Source organism: Labrus mixtus, chromosome 4 (genome assembly GCF_963584025.1).
Source record: "Labrus mixtus chromosome 4, fLabMix1.1, whole genome shotgun sequence".
In the NCBI taxonomy this organism is placed as follows: Eukaryota; Metazoa; Chordata; class Actinopteri; order Labriformes; family Labridae; genus Labrus; species Labrus mixtus.
The window spans coordinates 13900708-13922008 of NC_083615.1; the positions used below are offsets into that span (position 1 = coordinate 13900708).

The 21301-nt window shown below is 41.2% G+C and overlaps 1 protein-coding gene across 1 annotated transcript in view; it reads left to right on the plus strand.

Annotated features, from left to right (window-relative positions):
* cttnbp2 (cortactin binding protein 2) overlaps nt 1-21301 on the plus strand; it is a 98023-nt gene that overhangs the window by 64439 nt on the left and 12283 nt on the right. The window contains exons 5-13 of the mRNA XM_061035962.1: nt 684-992; nt 4314-4413; nt 6194-6344; nt 8310-8510; nt 9148-9265; nt 9962-10252; nt 13420-13515; nt 18319-18398; nt 20211-20297. Of these exons, the coding sequence (XP_060891945.1) occupies nt 684-992; nt 4314-4413; nt 6194-6344; nt 8310-8510; nt 9148-9265; nt 9962-10252; nt 13420-13515; nt 18319-18398; nt 20211-20297 (1433 nt within the window). The remainder of the gene's footprint in view (nt 1-683; nt 993-4313; nt 4414-6193; nt 6345-8309; nt 8511-9147; nt 9266-9961; nt 10253-13419; nt 13516-18318; nt 18399-20210; nt 20298-21301) is intronic.

Below are 21301 nucleotides of genomic sequence, written 5' to 3' on the forward strand. Positions count from 1 at the left end.
GATTGTTCCTGTAATATGACTTGTGTTTAGCTGCCAGACACTGTCCTAGTTTGTGAATTGACAGCAAGCTACTGCCAGCTAACTTTCTACTACCATTTAGGCTCCGCCCACAAAACACATCACCACTGTGTAAAAAAACCCAAAATGTCTATTAGCTAACATTTGACTTCAAGCTAGCAGGCTAACATATGAACCTTAGATAGCTAGCTAACATTTTACTCAAAGACAGTAAAGTACATGACTCTGTACTTTGAACCTCATGCCTTTGTGTGTTTGATTTTCCTTGTCTTGGTATTTAGACACTTTTAGACCTGAACCAGAAATTAAATAAAGATACAGGGATTTGAACAATGTGTTTGCTGCACGACATGAGCTTTAGTTAACTGGCCCGTTACCACGTTGCCATCTGCTGAGGTTAATACAACCACTGCTTCAGTTTTCACCTTGGAAGTGTATTTTTTTTTTTAAAACTGCACTGTCTTACTCTTGGCTGCTGCTTGGACAAAACAGACTGTACCGTCGTGTTTGCTGAACTGAAGTGTTATCTCTGTTCCTTCCAACTCGTCCACACTCCTGCCCCCTTTGCTCTCCCATCCTCAGCACTTCTAGAAGCTTCCCCTTCCTCCTTCTCTTCCTCTGCCTAGTTTAACCTGTGCTGCTCCTGCTCCTCCTCCCCCCTGCAGGCTGGTGTCCCTCCGTAGTCTCCTCTCTAAGCGGCGGTGGGCCTGCTGCCCTGGACGGCGGGCACCCCCTGCTACCCCAAGCTGCTTCCCAGGGAAATGTCACTTTATTGTCAATGCTGCTTAACCAACCAGACCCGACCACCACCAACACCATCATCACTACTACTACTACTACAACCACCTCCACGTCCACCAACACTACCAACGCCATGGACAACAAGCCCAACCTACTTGACCAAGACCACCATTTCTACCACAACCACAACCAAACCTCTGCCTTGTTTGCTGCTGCTCAGAATGGACACACAGGTAATTCATGTTTTATTCATTAATGTTGGTTTATGTTTGGTTGTTGAAGAATATCTTGTGATAAAGCAGGTAATAGAACGTCAGAGAGGAGAGTCGGTGGAGGAAGAGCTTTTCTACAATTGTGTCCATTAAATGAAAGGTACTGCACATGTGGGACACATTGTAGCTTGAAGTGAAAAATAATGGTGGCCATCTGACGAAGGTTGTACCCTGAAGGAGAACCTCACAGACCTGTTAAAGGTTTACATTTCTGCTTTAGATTTGTATGGGTTAATAACAGATTTGTTTTTGTCTTAGTAGAAATTAAAGGTTTGCACGCCATTTGTAGCCACTCAACCTGCACAAATCAGATAAATGAAATCATAAAAGTCTCAAGGCATCCACAGCAGGTCAAATGCAACCTAAATTGACTCCTAAGCAAACAGCTTCTTGGTTCTCCAGTTTAAAGATTGTAATAAGCATAGATTTCGGCTTAAATGGACCACTTCATATGCAAATACTCCTCATTGGAATAATCAAATTTAGAAACACCTGCACTAAAAGCCATCTGCAATAAGATTGAAATCATAAAGATATTAGTGATTCTGACAACAATTCCACTTTTGTATGTCCTAAAAAAGAAAAAGCTCCTGACCGGCAGTGTGTAAATAATACTTTGCCAGTATCCGTTTAATTTCTAGTCAAATCTGGAGTCTGGTCTTGACTGTTTTTCCAAATGAATTGCGACAATCAGGATCCATTATGCATGACCGGTTTGAGTGCTTATTTGGAGGACCTGCTCTATCATTTATAGGCAAACTGGAATCTCATCTGTCGAGTCAGAGCTGCACAATAAACTGGAAAAAAAGAGCAAACTTCTCCACCAAGCTTATCCTCTACTGTCAACTTTTAAAAGTTAATTTTAACAGCTGGTCAGACGATGGGAGTCGGTGTAGTTACATTTGTGGCTTCAAATAACACGGCTGATGTATATTTGAAAGCATAGGTGAAGCTGCTGGGAACAAGATGGCTATCTGTGGTTCTGGTCTGTGGTTGGCTGGTTGATTGATTTTAAAGAGAAGTCTTCGAGGCTTGTATTGATTAGTATTGATCGATAAAGACAGGGCGATACATTACAATACAAACAAAGGTTTCACACAGGATCAATTGATCTGTGGGCATGACCTATAGTTGAGTTACATAATTCCTGCATTTGTTTAATGGATCATAAGACACCAGCCTAGTAATGGTTAGAAAATTAACCATTATATTAATAAATGATCTATGCCCTACATGTGGGAGGAAAGAATACAAAACTACATAACTGTACATTCTCAGTTAATTCTATACATTTCATTATTTTCCCTTTTCTGCACATTCAAGGAAAATAAAAAAACATAAAATAAAAAACGTTTTTATTTAAATAAATCTGATATATAAAGCAGATGTTGGTTATTTAATCAATATTAAAACTGACTTGTAATGAAATACAACACACAGCTTCAGGTTAACTCGGTAGCATAAATAATCTGAAAATGTGCTTTTACCTTTTTTTTTTCCTAATGACAAAACGGTTCAATTGATTTACAATATTAACCTCTAAAGACGTGGAATACGTCCGGACAAGCATTTCCATAGATAAGCTTTTTCTTGATGGATAAAGATGCTTTGAGTGGACAAAGACCTGCGGCTGATAAGCTCTCGGTTGTAAATCCTGTAATTGTGTGAGCTGCTGCTATAAGCCCATTATGTTGTCCTCCATTAAATGAGATGGACTGTCATGTCGGGGGCTGTAACCTCAGCGACGATGTCAACTGCATGCTCGTTCATCTGACACAAACACACAACATTACCCACACCGTCTCACAAACACACACGCACACACACACACAGAATATTTAATGCGTTTAGACCAATATGCACACTGATAAACTCACACTGACACACATCAGGCCCATCAAGGTTACCTCCCTGCTGAGATGTTTTGTAGCGCTCTGTCAGGGGAGGAGCGTTGATCCATGAACACGACTAATGCAGCTGAAGGACAGCTGTGCAGAAGGCTTAGAGGTGGTTCTACAAAGTGCGTACACACAAACATGCACACACAAACACACACATGAAATACCACAAACCCTCCCATAATTATAGAGTATTTTTTAATATGCACTTTGCAAATTTAGATTACATGAAAGTGTTTTTTCTCATATGCCCAAAGAGCCTGATATGCCATTTGTCAAGCTTTAGATGCAAACATCATGAAAAAGAAAGAGACAGCTTCTGTGAATGTCTTTCAACACATTTTCAACTTTAACGTCATATCATATCAAGTTGCCATACCTCGGCTTTTACAGCAGCAGCCCCCTCCGCTGAACACCGATGCATAAATACGTATGTAACTATTTTTGTAAAGACTGATGTCACATGCAGAGAGAGCTGAAGTCCTGACCCACTTCTTGTTTAGCTGCTGTTGGACTAGCTTTGAAATGTCGAGCGTAGTATCTCATCAAAGGTTGGTTTTGATCACTCACTGTACGGAGCTGAGCATATTCCTGGGGATTTCTGTTCATATTCTTTGAAACAGTGGGAGTGTATGGTTGTATTCAAGGGTAGAAATTTGACGACTTGTTTCAATAAAGATGAAAGTTCAAGCATCTGTGCCGAATGAGAAAAAAATGGGAAAAGTAGCATTTGAAGATTGTCACACTTACTGCTGATTTATCTTAAGTGGGAATTTTTACATTCAAGTTTGGAATTAGATTTGTAGACAAAGGAGTGGAAGCGCTGCCGAGTCTTTGTAAGATTCACATACAGGTGATTTTTTGGGTACGTCAGGTTTGTTATGCTTTATTCATCTTGTGAAGAGGGTCAAAAATACAAACTGTAATTGTCCTTCAATAATAAATCAGAATCAGCTTTATTGTCCATGTATGCTCTTACACACAAAGAATACAACTTCAGTGAACTCTGCTCTCTATGTAGAAAAAGTACAACATTAAATATCGACAATAAACACAAAATAAACAAAGACTAATATGAACAAGACTAAATAAGACTATATACTGTAAGGCCCTGTGTCCACGGAGTTTTTTTCCGGGGAGAAAGCGCTGGCTGTGCGCTCGGTTGCATGAAGCATTTGTGCACTGAGAGTAAAAGCGCTGCACGTCCATCCCGTCTCCATGACAACAGTCTGTTGACAACGGCCGATGTATGTTCGACAGAGAATAATAATAATAATAAATCCGAGGCAAACTGCAGGATTTGTGTGGTAACATGTTGAGGAGTTGTTTCTTGGAGTATCTGGCTGCAACATTAACATCTTTTTGATATCGTTGTCTCTGTCAGAGTGTGTGAAGCTGCTGCTGTCTTCAGGATCGCCTGCTGATGTTTCTGCTGAAAATGGATTCACACCTTTACACTTCGCTGCTGCCCACGGCCACAGCAGGTGAGTTTAAAACGCTTCTGTGTCTTCTACTATAATTCTTCCAAACCAAACTTCCACACACACTGCACAGTTTTTATTTAATTATTAATTAATTAATCAAAACAATATGCTGTCTTGGTGTGGCACTAATGGGCCAGACCACGACATGCCATGCTCCCACTGCCCACGCTAGAGGTCAGTCAGGCCCGTTTCTATGTCGAGATACTGAGAAAACGCCTGAAATGACTCGTCCAAATAAATTGAGCAAATAAAATGTATGCATGCATGTTAACTTAGGGCTTTCATAGCATATAACTTAAATATGCAATAAGATTTGCACGTTTAGACTTTTTCCTACTCCAAACCCTTGCAGTCCACTATCACTGAAACTATAGTCTTATCCTAAAACACACTGAGACATCTTGTCAGTATTAACTTTTGTATCGGAGCCTTAATGCCTCTCTTGACTTGAATTTAGGGGACTTGTTGGATCTTGACCGCTCCCTTTTAGCCACACATGTATTTAATGTGTGTTTCATGTTTTCAATTGATGACTCATCACGCAGATTTCACTGTGAGACCAGCACAGCTGTAACCTCTAATGTGTGAAATACGACCGGGGGACCGATCCCAGTAACCCTGTTGGGTTTTGTGCTGAAAGCAGGGCCAGCATGTCTGCTTGGTAGAGTCAACACATCAGCATGACCTGAGGGGCTTATTGGACTTACACAGTAGACTGTTAAGTTGAGCCTTATGAAGCTTTATGGGGAGATTCCCCACAGAGGCAGTAAGCCCAGTTTGGAACTTCAACCGGGCATCTGTTGTCAGTGTTTGCAGCTTGATGTCGTCTCTGCTGGAGGTTTGTCCTCCCCAATCATCGGTGGAACTTCTGTTATAAATTATAAACAAGGAAGGAAACATCTGCTCGCACACTACAGTCACAGTCACTGTTTACATCTATTGATCCTGATGTGATCCCTAAAGCTAAAGGCAGAAGACACTACGACAACTACCGTGTGCATGTGTCTCTGTGTGTGTGCGTGCGTGCGTGCGTGCGTGTGTGTGTGTGCGTGTGTGTGTGTGCGTGTGTGTGTGTCTCTGTGTCTCTGTGTGTGTGTGTGTGTGTGTGTCTCTGTGTCTCTGTGTGTGTGTGTGTGTGTGTGTGTGTCTCTGTGTGTGTATGTTTGCGCTTGCCAAAATCACGATACCCAGGACCAGCTGGGGAATGTGCAGTGTTGTAATATCTGATCAGTGTGTTATTTATAGAGTGGGAATATGTAGAAGGCATGCTCATGGCACACACACACACACACACAACACACACACACACACACACACACACACACAGGGTTTGTTTTATGAGGTTAAATGTCGTTTCTGTGGTTGTGACTCAGTGCTCGTATTAACCGGTGACTGATCAATGTCTTAACTTGTTTTCAACAACACAACTGCTGCTCTGACTTAGAAGCTTCATTTTCACGCATGAATTATTCTGCCTTTATGTTTGCTATTAGAAAATGGAAAGTGTGTGAATGTATACACACATGTGGATTTGCCATGTGTTTTCTAACCAGCAGCAAAATGTGAGTTTTCTCTTGAGTTGTTGTTGGAACTATTTAGTTTGTTACTAAGAATATAAGTTATCCAGAAGTGTGAGATTGCTGCACAATAACAGTTTTTTTTTTTTTTTTTTTTTGTATTGAGCTAAATGTGTGTCTTATCTCTGTATATGTGAGTTCACTCTGTACACTCTGTATTTACTACATGTATGATGTGGTCCATGTGTTCCTCCTCCATCCAGCTGTGTGGCGGTGCTGCTTGCTGCAGGAGCTGCTGTGGATGCGGGGGCAGCTGGTGGACAGACTCCCCTCTTTCTGGCCTGTGAGGCAGGAAGGCTGGACTGTGTCCGGGTCCTGCTGAACGCCGGAGCCGATCGTGCGTGCAGCACCTCCGTAAGTGCACTGAACAAGAACCCCTTTAAATAACACAGGCACCTCAGCGCTTGGCTTTGATTCATATGATTATACAAAAGTCAATGTGCAGATGTGTTTCCTCAGTTTGTCTGTAAAATCATCAATTCAGGCTTTTAGTTTAGCAACTTGATTTTGGCCAGTCAGTATTTTGGGGGTCCGAGAGGCTACAACATTTAAAGTAGGGCTGGGCACGTTAACGCGTTATATAACTCATTAATTAATTATCGCCGACAATTATCTTATCTCGCATTAACGCAGTTTTTATTTATTTTCTTATTGTAAAAGTCTGTTGCTCACTGGCTTTTATTTTGTAAAATTCCATCATGAGCGAGCCTAGTATGTTGCTTACTGCTGCGGCGCTCACAGGAAAGAGGAAACAGTGTTGCCAACTTGGCGACTTTCTCACTAAATCTGGCGACTTTCCAAACCCCCTTGGCGACTTTTTTTGTCAACAGCTACTAGCGACAAATCTAGCGACTTTTTCTGGTGTTATTGGAGACTTTTTTGGTGTAAGAAACTGACGTGAAAGCACGTATTGCTCTGCAGTTACTGTCCTCAACGAGCAGCGGGTGCTGCCGTGAGCCCCTCCCCCTTCCAAAAGCACTCACAGGCTGTCAGTCAGAGAGGAGAGAGGAGACCCACACCACTCTGCGTCCAGACTGCAACGAATGCAATGAGCTTGAGTTTTGTATTTATTTGCTTTGATTACATTGTTTAAGTTGAGAAGTACATTTACAATAAAAGTGCACTATACACTACTTTTTAATTCATTATTGGATTTTGCGTATAACAATGCGATTAATCGTGATTAATCACAGGAACTCATGCGATTAACGCGATTAAAACTTTTAATCGTTGCCCAGCCCTAATTTAAAGTAGGATTTGTTTTAATCAGAGGTTTTAGGATATGTCATAGACAATACAACCAAATGAACAAAGCTTTGCGCGTTCTAAATGTATGAACCTTCTCTCCTTTGATCGTTGAATTTCATCGTCTCTAGACATTTACTAATTCACCAAACCGTTTTCATTTTTTTTATAACCATTTCATGAGCAAATCTTGGGAAGGAGGATCTGCTGAATTCCTAAACAAATGTCCTCTATGCTTCCCATTTGAAATCCATTCTAATAGACTGTACTATGAGCAAATCCTATTCCACTGAATTCCTTTTTTCAAAGCAAACACAGCTTATTGTTTCCTCACCTTGTCTCATTCATTCTGACACTCTTCATTGTTTCACACTCATCCTGCCTCACGTGAAGGATTTCTTTAATCTCAGGGGTTTTTGTCTATAGATCGGCGGAGGTTAATTGATGCACAGGCTTCCTGGGTTTCCATGGAAACCATACAGGGGTGATACTTTTAGTTGCCGTAGCAGCATGTGCAGGGAGCCTATATTTAGTTACCTGCTTTGTTCCACATTTAGCACCGACTTTCCTGCTGAGCCAAAGAGATGCCAAAGAGTCCATAGCATATCTGACCTCTTCAGGACGGGAGTATTTTTAGACGGCAGGAAATGTTGGCCAGTGTGTTGGGTCAAACATAATGATTTAACATGGAGGAGGTACTTTAACTTCGGTCACAAGAGCACAGTCTGACTGGACAGTATATGCTCAGAGTACATTTTTTAGGTTTATTTAGATTTGAATAGTTTTAACATTTGGATTTATTTTTACCAAGCATGAATGTTAGAAAACTGTTTAAGCAAATGTCACACTTGTGAATTATATGTTGACTTGTTGAACCTCTAAAGATGATTTCAAATGCTCCGTTAAACATTGTAGGTTTTCTAAAACTATTGAGCTGAACATTAAAAAGACGTTCTTTTTAATACCAAACTATGAAATGTTTTTAATCAAGAAAATACTAGCAGACTAATGAATGTTGTAAAAAATAAATAAATCTTAAGAGTATGACGTTTATTCACTCCTGCCTCTCTGCAGGACGGCTGCACGCCTCTCCACGCTGCAGTGCGCTCAGCACATGTGGAAACGCTGCGTCTTCTCCTCTGCCACCCGCCTCAGAGTGGTACCACTGTGAGCCCTGATCCCCACGACACCCTGGCTCTGCCTGCCACCCTGCTGAACCAGGCCAACAATGACGGCTGGACGGCTGCACACATGGCCGCTGCTCTGGGCCTCAAGGTGAGAATGAGCTGTTTAAAGGAACAGTGAATGCACCAGATGTGTTTGAGTGAAATCAGTAACTTACAGGTATGTAACCAGAGTTCTTCCCCGTGCAGGCTGGTGTTTAAAATCCTCCGTTTAGTTGTGGTGGTGTTACTAATATGTGGGACTATTTGAATCAAAACCAACCTCCTGATATCACAACTGATCTTCTCCTCTCTACTGTCTGTACTGTAATGTTTAAACGTTTCCCTCATTGTGTATATTCATGCTCACTTCACTGACTCTCTACAAACACTTATTTAAATCTGTCCACTCTATCTTCCATTAATGTCCCGCCCTGCATCAGGCTCCACAGTCACAGGCTAATAGAAGGGCTGACCTTACTGGCTGAAACATCCTGCTCAGTTGAAACGAGTGCTGGAGACACCAGAGCAGACTAGACTGAGAGTCTGACTGGAATATAAACGAGGACCACACATTGATGCATGCTTTAGTAACACACAGGAGCTTTACCTTTTCTATGTGTATGCTGTACACTTGTTTATTAATCCCCAAAGGCAGAGTAACCTGTCCTGCTTGTAATAAAAAAAAAGGTTTACTGCGATGTTATAGTAGTGTTTTTTGATTGTGATCTTTGTGTGTTTGTGTGTAGGAGTGTCTGGAGGTGCTGTGCAGCCACACTGAACAAGACATCGAGAGGAGAGATAAGTGTAATCGCACTATTCACGACGTGGCCACTGACGACTGCAAAGATCTACTTGAAAACCTCTGTGAGTGGCCTTCTGTCTGTCTGTCTGTATGTGTGTCTGTCTGTCTGTCTTTCTGTATGTCTGTGTGTCTGTCTGTCTGTATGTCTGTGTGTCTGTCTGTGTGTCTGTGTGTCTGTCTGTGTGTATGTCTGTGTGTCTGTCTGTGTGTCTGTCTGTCTGTTTGTCTGTCTTTCTGTATGTCTGTGTGTCTGTCTGTGTGTCTGTCTGTCTGTCTGTCTGTTTATCTGTCTGTCTGTCTGTCTGTTTATCTGTCTGTCTGTTTATCTGTCTGTCTGTCAATAACAGAGTGTAAAACCAGAATATCCCCTTGAGGACTAAAGGCAGTACCATCACACAGTAGGGCTTAACAAACCTTTCCAGCAATATAATGACAATCTACATTTTTTATAGTCATTTGAATGTATTGATTATTAGTTATTTTGTTGTTTGGGGTTGTATAAGTAGTAGTGTTAATTTCAGGATTAGCAACACAGCATGAGTGACCACGACCACCTAGCTCGCTGCCATTGAGTTTAGTAGTTTAAAAACAGAAAGCTCTCTGGGAGGTTCTTGTGTGGGTCACATGAGGGACATTTAAAAGGGAAGCATTGTTTATCATGACACTATGAGTATTCATGCCATAAATCTTTAGCTTTGCGTCCATTATCCATACGCTGATTATCCCATTACTGAACATCCTCCTCTTTCTTCCTCTAGACTCGTACCGGGTCCAGGTTCGACTCCATTCTTCAGGTGGAGTAATGACAGACTCCATGTGTCCTGTGGAGGCTCTAGAGGAGGAGAAGAAAGGCCTCTCCAGCAACCAGGTGTCACTGGGCAGAGTGTCAGTGGACCGTTTGATGAGTTGGTCTCAGCTGGGCTCCACCCTCAGCTGCACCTTCACCTCCTACCTCCAGACCCTCTGTGGGGAATCCCAGGCAGCCCGGGACGAGGCCCAACGCCCACCACTAGGACTTGGACCCGCCAGTATTGCCTCCATTCTTATCGGTGAGAAGACACATGTTTGTTTGTTTTTTACCCCCCGACTTCCTGTTTATCTCTTCTGTCATCCCATCCAACAACATGATAAATGGAGACTTCATGATTAAGCACACGTTTTCTACCTGTTGGTGTTTATGCTGCTACTGTTGTCATTTAGTAACTGCTGCTTCCTGCACCTGGAGGTGCCCTGTTGGCAGTCGCCCATTCCCTCTTGTTGCTTCCTCCTCTGTTTAGCTTCAGGTTTATGTTGTAGGCGCCTGGCTCTGATGTGTATACTTAACACTCTTCTTCAATAAATGGACTGTACACATAGACACCACAAAAACTCATGTAAGGTTGACTGCAGAAGCCATATTGGAGATCTTCAGCTATTGATGCATTTTAATCAGGAGAGAATGTATGCACTCAGATGGGTAGTGAGGCCAACAGTAGGACAGGATAACCCCCCCCTATGGAGTCTAGACTCTGTTGGTGGTAGCGGTGTATTAGAAGAATACAGGATGTGATGAGGAGTGGGTTTCTGAGGCTGTATCTAAACTCTGCTGAGCTGAAATGGAGGTGACTGGGGCGGAGGAGGGTCGCAGCTCCATTCAATGCAAATATAGGAAAAGGAGTTAGATTACATGTTTTAATGGTAAGTATGCAACATAGCTGCTTTGAGATCTATACAGACACACTAATGAACGTTTATAGTCGAACCTTTGAATAAGAAAACACATAGACAAAAAAAAAACAGTATATACATAAAACACCAACTAACTACAGCAGAATTTAAAAATATAGGGACAAAATATAGGTGGATATGTCAAAGAGGTTATTTCAAACATCTGTTTACACAAACAAACACATATTTTCACACTTGTTTGTATGTGCATCATCATCACACTTTCTGTGCTTTGTTTGTTTCTGTATGGGTTTATTATATTCAAGTTTTTAATTTGTCATTTCTTTGGAAACCCAGCTTGTAACTAGGACAATCCTGGACACTGTGTAGCTTCTGGTCTATCACAGTCCATCTTTTTTATATATATATGGGGCAAACAACATTTAAGAAAGAGCACCATTAAAAGCAACCTCCAGGTTAGGCAGGTTACTGTAAACCTGCATCCTGAATGTTTAACTGGATCAAGTTGATTGTGTCTCACTTGAGGTGATGTTTGTTTGGCTGCAGCTCAGAGCTTCACACACTTGGTACTGTTTTTTGTTTTTTTTAACTTGATGAATTATTAATGTGTTGGTGCGAATGTTGCTACTGTGTGTGCCTTTTTGTCCTGATGATCCGATTTCAACAGAGAACAGCTGGGTCTCAGGTTTAGGGTTTCAGTTTCATGTCTGTGTGTCAGACTCTTAGACTCTGTGTGTTAGGGCTGGATGTGTTCAGTGTATGTTAGACTGTGTGTATGTTGCTGTGCAGGTCTGTCTGAGTCCTGAACTGATGAGAAAGAAATTGATGTTGTCTTCCTCGAAGTCTGCTCCCTTCTCTTTGTCTCTGTCCCTGCTGGTAGTCAGGTCTACGTGTTTCTGTTTCACTGTCGCTCACACTTTAAGACCTTTCATGGCAATAGGGAAAGAGACTGATTTGAGGGGGGTTTTTTTTGGGGGGGGGATAACGATAAAAGAAAGCATGAGCAGAGGATGGATGCATAATGGATGAGACTAGTAGAGAGAGGGAGGGAAATAAGGTGCCAAATTAGGGGGAAATGTCTGTCTTGTGTGTCAAAGGGGATCAAACTGCAGACATCCAGACAATCTTTAATGTCTGGATTTTATGTGTGTGTGTCTGCACGCGTGTCTCATTTGTCCCAGCTCTGCGTGACTGCAGACTTTTCTTATTTCGCTCCATGTCTTTGTGTATGTGCTCACTTTTGATGGGATGTCACATTTGATTTATTCTGTTGCCTTTAGAAAGCACGTCTACTTGTGACATGTTTCAGCTCAGTGCCTAACCTTAGAGTCAATGAATCAGTTAATGATCTGCAGGAAATTAGACCACAACATTAAATATATATATATGTATTTTAAAAGGTAAGATCTTCACAGGAAAGAGCTTGAAAGCTTGACATGTTTTACTTCATACAATCGGTTGATTGATAAAATAATACATGGATTTTGATGTACAAATAATCATTTAAAGGTCACATATTATCCTCCTTTTCAACTAGTTTAAATAAGTCTCAGAACTCCCCAAAACATGTCTGTGGAGTTTCTTGATATAAATCCTCTCTGATCCTATATTTGATTTGTTTGAGCACACATTTTAAAAGTGTACACAGAATTCACTGCAACAGCTGTTCTTTATTGTTGAGAATAAGAGCAGAGGTGTAAGGTTAAAGCTTAAAATATTTGATTGACTATGGCTATGGTGTTAACTGCACCAAAGGTCAATTGCCTTTTAAAACGGCCGTAACAGCTTTGCAGTCATATCTATACTGTAACATCTGCATTGATATTCATGTATTTGCAAGGAGCACATGACGATATCTTACCATATCGATTTTTTTAACACAGCCCTATGCCTGTGTTCCTCCAGTATGTTTTTAATTCTGCCGACCTCAAGAGCGAGAGGAAGGATTCCTGTTGACAACTGAGCGACTAAAGATCTCTGACTGAAATAAATGAAACTCTCTTTTTATGATGTCTCCCATCAGGGTAGATGTGTAACATAAACATGCTAGAAATACGTGTATATTCCCTTTGTATTTGAAGGGATCCACTCTAAATAATTGATGTTAAAAGGTTGTAATCAGCCAAAGTTCAGGCTATACCTTGTGTTTACATTTGAAGTTTCATTAAAACGACCTATTTATGTGTTTGTTTGTGAAGAGTTCTTAAAGCTGAGATGACATTAACACAGTTTATTTACATAGAGCACAGCCTCGTCCTACATTGTAAAGGACACTCTGATAAATTTTACATTGTGGTGCTTATAACTTATGCATATATCATAATTAATGCATGTACTGCATGTATTCCATCGGACTGTGGGGCAAGGAAGTGTGGACAACAGGAACGCGAGGAATATAAATCTGCCTGCATATTATCCCATATGCTCTTTTGTAAAGCGTCTAGAGATAACACTTGCTATCATTGACGCTATACAAATAACGATTGATTGATGTATTTCAGTTTGTGTTTTTGTAACTGGTTTCTTTCTCTCCTCTCTCGTCTTCCAGGTGACACTGAGTGGCTGCCAGGTCAGGAGCTGCCGTTCTCACCCTGGGATCTGCTCAGAAAGCCTCTCAGCCAGTGCATCACCATCCGCCTCAAAGGTAACCAAACCTGGCAACCCGTCGACTGTGTTATTCAACGGCATCGAGCCACAACCCGAAAAAAAAAAACCAGAGCTATAATCAGTGATGATAATAACCATTTGGTGGATGAAGGGCTGACAAATCGGTTTGGAAGCATTCGTAGTGTGGGCAGTGATGTATCAGAAGCTTCTTACTGTGAGGCTCAGCGTGAAGCGACATTTCAGCCAGAACAGTTCCCAGGAGAAATGTTTGGGATACATGATAGTTGGTTGAAGCACCCAACACTTTGTTCTTTCTTTAACATGATGTGATGGTGGACAGCGGTGGAATCAGAAATCAATCTGACTGATAAGTTTGAAATCTACCAATGATAAAGACTAACCTGCTTTGAACTGCAGCTGATTGTAATCTAAATCCATCTGATCCACATCAGTCGTGATGTCTGATGTAGACGTCAGTCCTCTTTTCGTCCCTCGTTTCTACCCTTACCTTTTAACCTGTAAACATTGAAATACTTTTTACTACATAGGAAAGCTGAAGAGAGACAGGAAGTGTTGAGAGGAGGGAGTAGGGGATGATATGCCACAAAGGTGCATGTGATGAGGACTACTACCTTCATACATGGGGCAGGCACCATAACCACTAGGCTATCAGCGCCCCTGAACATTAAAAAAAAAAAAAAAAACATATTATGGAGTTTAGAACTACACTTGTGAGCTACCGTCAAACTACAATAAGGGGAGCCGCCTTCTTCTTGTAAGAGACGAGACAAAGTCAACATGCTAGTTGATTTTAGTTTATTAATGATACAGCTTAAAAAGGCATTTACTAGACATGTTTGAAATGAGCTCTGGTGTTCTGCTCAAATGGTGATTGTACTGACAATGTGGAGAGATTCGATGAAACGCCTTCAGTTTCACATGAACAAAGGTTTCTAGTTACAGTAGCCGTTAGATAATGAAGAAAAGTTTGGAGGTTATCTGATTTAAAAAGCCTCTCCTTAAGTCACAAAGGAATGCCGGTCTTTGTCCCCGAGCAGAGACCCACACACATGACCCTGGAAAACGTTTAACCCAGAGTGGACAATCTAGAGTGGGGTCTTCTTTAATTAAAAATGAAATATCAAAGCAGTGTCCCACATGTAATCTTTGTTCTACAGTGTTCTTAAAGCCCTACCTGGGCCTATGAAAGGGCTGAACATGGATCCAGAACAGGTCCTCAGACAGCACAGTTAATGATAATGGATGAGTCTCAGCAGCAGCCCTGAGCAGCAGACTAACTCGCTCCACAGATATTGGAATAATCTTTCTTGCTGTCTTCTGTTACTGCCTCCACCCCTCCAATTGCTTTATCTAGTGCATTTCTCGTCTCAGTGAGTCAGGGGAAAAAAAAGGAACAGCGAACAATAGTCTGGCAGCGTGAAGATCAGGGTGAGCTGCAGACAAACTCTCCATCTCTCCCCGCCTCGCCTTCTCCCTGTCATCAGTTCATTTTCTCTTTTCTGCATCTTCTTTGTCTTTGTCTTGACTCGTTTTATTTCTGTCTATTTGACCGTCTTACTTCATGGAGGGTGCAACAATGTGTAGACCTTTGTGTGTGTTTACAGAATGTGTGAAGTCCTTACTCAGAGCTCTGTATCGACCTGCCTGTCCCCCCGCCCACCATCTCTGTGATGGCTGAGAGCCAGAAACACAGATTTCTTCAGCTTTCACCTTCAGCTCGTAGACCTGTCTCTCACTCACAGCATGGCACAAGCTTCAGAGAAAGAAGAAAACCTATAATCCAAAAAATATTGTGCACCTGAAGTTCCTTCCCTTTTCTCTTTTCTCCCTCCTTTGTCTCAGGCTCCTCAAATATTCCTGAGAACTGTGACTTAAAATTAACATGCGCGCTTGTAAAGATACAGTTTCATAAAAAAAAACTGTCAGTACATTTATGACAGAAATTATGATTAAGATACGATGCATGGTGAAGATGATGAGAAATAACGGTCTGTGCATCCCAATTCTTAATTAAAGGTCACACACATTTGCAGAATACTCTTTACCGTGTTTTGTGTTTCTAGTCTGGCTACAAACCCCCCAATTATGATAAAGGTCCATCCTCACCATCTTTTGCCTGTTCCACTTTTCAGAAAATGTGTGCTCAAACAGGCCGTTTAGAGATTTTCCCTTTATGACATCACAAAGGGCAGTAACCCCTCCCCCAGTTGGGTGACACTCCCACAGCTAGGTGTTTGTTCTGCCCTCTGAGTCTGCATTCTCACCGTAAACAATAGGGCATGGAACAAGAGAGCCCGAGCCACCCAAGATCTTCCAGAGAGGGGCGTGGTCAGACACAGCTCATTTACATTTAAAGGTACAGACACAGAAACAGCCTGTTCTGAGCAGGGCTGAAATAGAGGGGTTTATAGACATGATCAAATACAGGATCAGAGTGGATTTAGAACAAGAAACTTTAGACACGTTTTGGGGAGCTCTGAGACTTATTTTAAATGGTCTTAAAAGAGGATAATATGTGATCTTTAATCAGCATAATGTGACTTTTTGGGGGTCTTCACCAAACAAACATGTTTTGCCACGTCTATAAAACAAGAACTCTAAGATGGTGCATGTCTGCAGTACAGGAGTATTTTGTTATAATAGTTACATTTTTTAGAAACTAAACCAGATAATGTTGCTCCTCTTGACATTTAGAAATTGCTTTGGTTCCTATTGCAAATTCATGAATTTTTCAACACAACTTGCAGGTCTAAATATCGCTGCGTATAAAGGAAAAAAAACTACAGATTTTAAACTCAACACTATCTTCTAATGATGATGCACATCTTCAAAAATGTAAATATTTCCAACCAGAAAACTCCACAATACATACTGTAATGTAAAACATCACCATCAAACGTGATCAGACTTCATCAGACTTCATTTTATTGCTACAGATGTTTAGTGACAGTGTTAGTCACAGTGAGGGAACAGAAGCGAGGATGGAGGGTCATATGAGCCTCCATGTCCCGTTATCTGGGGGGAATGAATACATTGATGGTGACTAACTGAACAGACAGATGTACGTCATCCACTGATGACACATTTCAAGGAGCCGTAGGTGTACAGTCTTGAAACATTGGTGATGACACATATCAGAGGTTGCCAGTTTGTTTATTCAGTCATAACTTAATCCCTTGTGTCTTTTTTAGTTTTGTCAATATCTGTCTTGCAGCTCGCTGGATATGTTTCTATGTTGTTTCCTACTACTATTTTTCATTACTTTTCATTTCTTCCTGGCATTAAAGTAGGACTGTATTCAGACGAGACGATCCAGACGAGACAAGGTGGAAATCTGTTGCAAAATTAGAAAAAAAAGGGGGAAAAAAGCATCAATTAATTTGATGCTCTTATGTGGTACTCTGATTTTATAATATGGCACCATAATTCCCTTCCAGATAAAGCTCTCTCTTGTCTTATCTTATCTGATCTTCATAATTAAATGTACCAGTCTCCTTCTGTGTATTAATATGATTGGTCATAGTCCTACAGCATCTTTCATCAGAACTGTTTCCGTAGCAACAGAGCACATCAAACATGTTTTGATTGATTTCAACTTAAAGAAAAGATTAAAGGTGCACTATGTAGATTTGGTTGTGAAATTTGAACGGTGAGAAGTGAAACAATTCGATGCTTTATTTTTTCTGAACTAAATACACAAACTTTAATCAAAGGAAATAATGGGTCCCTGGAACACCGTTTGGAGCTAAAAAGCTAACCAGGAGACTTATGGTTTCACTGTTGCGGGCCCCCCACCATAACTTCTCGCGTAGCATTTTATCTTCAAACAGTGTTACAGGGACCAAATGTTCCTCTGAGGACAGTTTGTGTATGGAGTTATGAACATATACCACAGAATCTGTACATTTCTCTACCAAAACTACACAGTGCACCTTCAACTTGGGGAGTGCGATAGCCTGGCGGTTATGTTGCACGCCCCATGTATAGAGGCTATAGTCCTCGTCACGGCGGCTGTGGGTTCAAATCTGGCCTCTTCCCTTTGCTGCATGTCACCCCCCTCTCTCTCTCCTTCCAACATGTCCTGTCTCTCTTCAGCCGTCCTACCCAACCACCTAGCCTAACACCGCTCAGACTGAGTTTTATGATCGCTTTACACCAACCGATCAAGATAACTTAAGTGCATCGACTCCAATATAACACCAATGATTTCATGTCATGATTGTACATTTGTCTTGTGTATTGAAGAGTTTAGTGTGGACACAGACATTAGTGTGTATTTCCTCAGGCAGCACATTAAAACCTCTCAAAGCTGTAACTCATCCTCCTCTCTGATATGAAGCATTAAGAGCTTTTTAATGAGTAAACAGCCTCACCCACCACTCTTATCTGTTTTCAATAACTGCCAACAGTGATTACTTTTTAGCCCGTAGCTGAGGACAAACTGCTCCTGAATGGTATGGGCACTGAACCTGTGCTGTTTGAGGTTCAGGACAGTCTGAACCAGGAAGGGCACCTTGAGGCTCTCAGCTGTGTGATGTCACGAGGAGCTGCAGCGTCTTATAGTCGCTGACACTGAGCATGTAAACCAGAGCTGATTTGAGGATTTATGGTGTGAATTTACTCTGTGTGTGTGTGTGTGTGTGTGTGTGTGTGTGTGTGTGTGTGTGTGTGTGTGTGTGTGTGTGTGTGTGTGTGTGTGTGTGTGTGTGTGTGTGTGTGTGTGTGTGTGTGTGTGTGTGTGTGTGTGTGTGTGTGTGTGTGTGTGTGTGTGTGTGTGTGTGTGTGTGTGTGTGTGTGTGTGTGTGTGTTTTTCTGACAGGCCTGTCTGAGTCGTGTCTCGATGAGTTGGCTCTGGAATACCTCTTCCCACTGCCGCTGCTGCACAACTACGTCCGCCTGGTATGCACACACACAAACACAGACACACACACACACACACAAAGGACTGTGAGGGATTGAGGGATTAGATGACTAAGATGTAGAAAAATAGAGAGGAAGCTCGAAGGCTGCAGCGAGAGAAACGGTAAAGACGTGAAGAAGAGAGTGAGATGCAGTGATTGACAGATGAAAGGAAGCTGAGGATTAAAGTGGTGATTATTTCCTTACAGCTATACCGCCCCCTGCTGGATTTTTTGGAGGTGAAAATGAAGCAGTTTAAGGAAATCAAGGCGCTCGTGTTGTCGTCCCAATCTGACATATTAGGAGTAATTGATCCTGTTTGGGTGTGTAAGAAGAGAAAAACTTAAATGAGAGTATAGAGAGAAAAGAAAATAAAGAACCTCTGGGCTGAGATTTTATCCAGCAGCCTGTAAAAATATAGAATAATCCTACATTTGATGACTGATTTACATTTCTGACAGTAAGCTTTAATCCTCAGCGACTCCATTCTGACAGTGAAATATGATTAAAAGCTCCGATCACTGCTGCAGCATGCAGTTGTGTTAGAGGAACATTAGGCTGCATCTATTGTATTATTCATGGAATTCATGTAATATTAACCTTTAAATCCATCAATCATTGAATGCAGACGATGTCAAAACTAAAGATAAGAGTTCAGTTTTGTGTAGCTGCAATTTAATACAGCGCTTTGAAAGACAAGTTATACAAAACATGAAAGAATGAGAGGATTAATCAGATGAATTACAGAGCAGGAATAGCGAGGTGTCACTAACTGAAATACTCATTTAAATTAAATACTTTTTAGTAGTAGTAGTATTTTAAGTATTTTAGAAATCACAACACGTGAAATCATTTGCAAACATTTGAGGGAGAGATTTGAAAGAGGCCTAAATTAATTGTTTTTCCCTTTCAAACAGCTTTTACATGATTGGTGGTTACAATTGGAATAATCAAAGTTTGTACCCTCCAAAGCGTCTTTTTAGAGATTTTTTTTTTACTGGTTATGAAAAATAATGATACATACCTAAAGGAACATGACAGGGTGGTAGTAGTAGTAATCATTTATTTCGGTCACAGGAAAAAAACAAAATCATTTTGACCGAAAAGGTGTAGGCTGAAGCTTTAGCTCATTACACCTACCCTTGTTACAAATCTTATTGTTTAAGACACTACTAGTTTGGTTACAAAAAACAAAACATATCAGAATAAAATTTGTTCCAAGAATTTCTTGAAAAACAAATGAAACAAACAAAAAACAAAACAGAAGTCACACTCACAAAAAATAATCAAACCGACCTTTTATATTTGTTAAACAACATTTTTTTTACAGGTTGCAGGTAGTGTACAGTAATGTTTGGTGCACACGCCCCATGTACTGTACATGGAGAGGCTGTGGACCTCCAGGTGGGCGGCAGGATCGAATCCGGCCTGTGGTTTCTTTTCTCGCATGTCGTTCCCCACTCTCTCTCTCTCTCTCCCTGATTTCGGACTCGATCCACAATCCTAAGGATTTATAAAGGTGCAGCTTTGTTTGGTCATCTTATTCTCACTTTGAATTCTCAGTTTAAATCAGATTTTTTGGCCAATTTAGCCTTTATTAGATAAGAACATTTGAAGAGAGACGGGAAATGTTGGGAGGAGAGAGTGGGGGATGACATGCAGCAAAGGACAGAGGTCGGATTCAAACCCTCGGCTGCTGTGACGAGGACTATAGCCTCTGTACATGAGGCGCTCGACATAACCACTAGGCTACCGGTGCCCCAGTTTAAATTAGATTTGACTTATTCCTGCTTCTGTTTCTTTCTCTGTTAGGTGGAACAGTACGGGAACCTGATCTTTCACGGGCTTGAGGGCAGCTGTCAGGAGTACATCGCCAACCTGGTTGCTCACTGCATCAAGGTACAACTACTGATTCATAACACTGATCCAGAAAGCCACAGTCTTCCATAACAGATCACAAGAGTCACTGTTAATCCTCGATTAGAACCAGAGACAGTCCATGTCAGTTCAACCTTCAACGACAGTGAATCTGCTGCCACTATTTTGGCGAGGGATGTTTACCGAGCTGCCACTTTCCTTAGCTCTACTTTAAACTAAAATCCAGATTTCAGGCCACTTCATCAAGTCACAGTAATGATGAAGTTATTTGAAACTAAGGAGGAACACGGCTGGTGACCTCACAACTCATCCGCTTTTCTCTGATGATGATGATGACCGAGCCTCTGAGAGCGACGGACAACTATGAGGTGCTTCCAGTGTAGAATAAGATTTGTTTGTTTACAGTCTGACAAGCATCTTAAAACGTGAGAATGCCGTTGATGTGTAGAGACGACGGAGATGCCTGTCAAAAGACATATTCATAAAAAAGTTGTAAGATGACTGAAGATTGCATTTCAGCGTATTACGTTTTGCATTCTTCCCCTCAATAGGGGCTGTTATCCTGCATAAAGACAAAGCCTGCTGAAAACGCTAGTGCACTACAAATGAAAACTAGAGACTTTTCTATACCAAACATCTGATGCTAGTCTCGCTTCTACAGATTCTGCATTATTATACAGAATCTGGTTATAGAGATTACAAGGCTGGAAATGCTGTGATGGAAGATTATATGTCCAACAGCAGGAATGTGTGGTGAAAGGGATCGGTTGGTACAACATTTAGAGTAGTGCTGAACTGGAAAAATAAGAGCACATACTGTAGTCGAATGTCTGTGTTGAACATCCATCTCCAAATTAACTGACAGATGTCTCCTCGGTTACAGCCCAGTACTCACCGTAGAGACCGTGAAAAATGTACAGTGCTGTGTGTATGACTGATCTAAAGAGACTCAATTAAAACAGAAATGCTGATTAAAAATATATATCACATCATCTAATAATACTGTACATTTGGAGGTCAGCCAT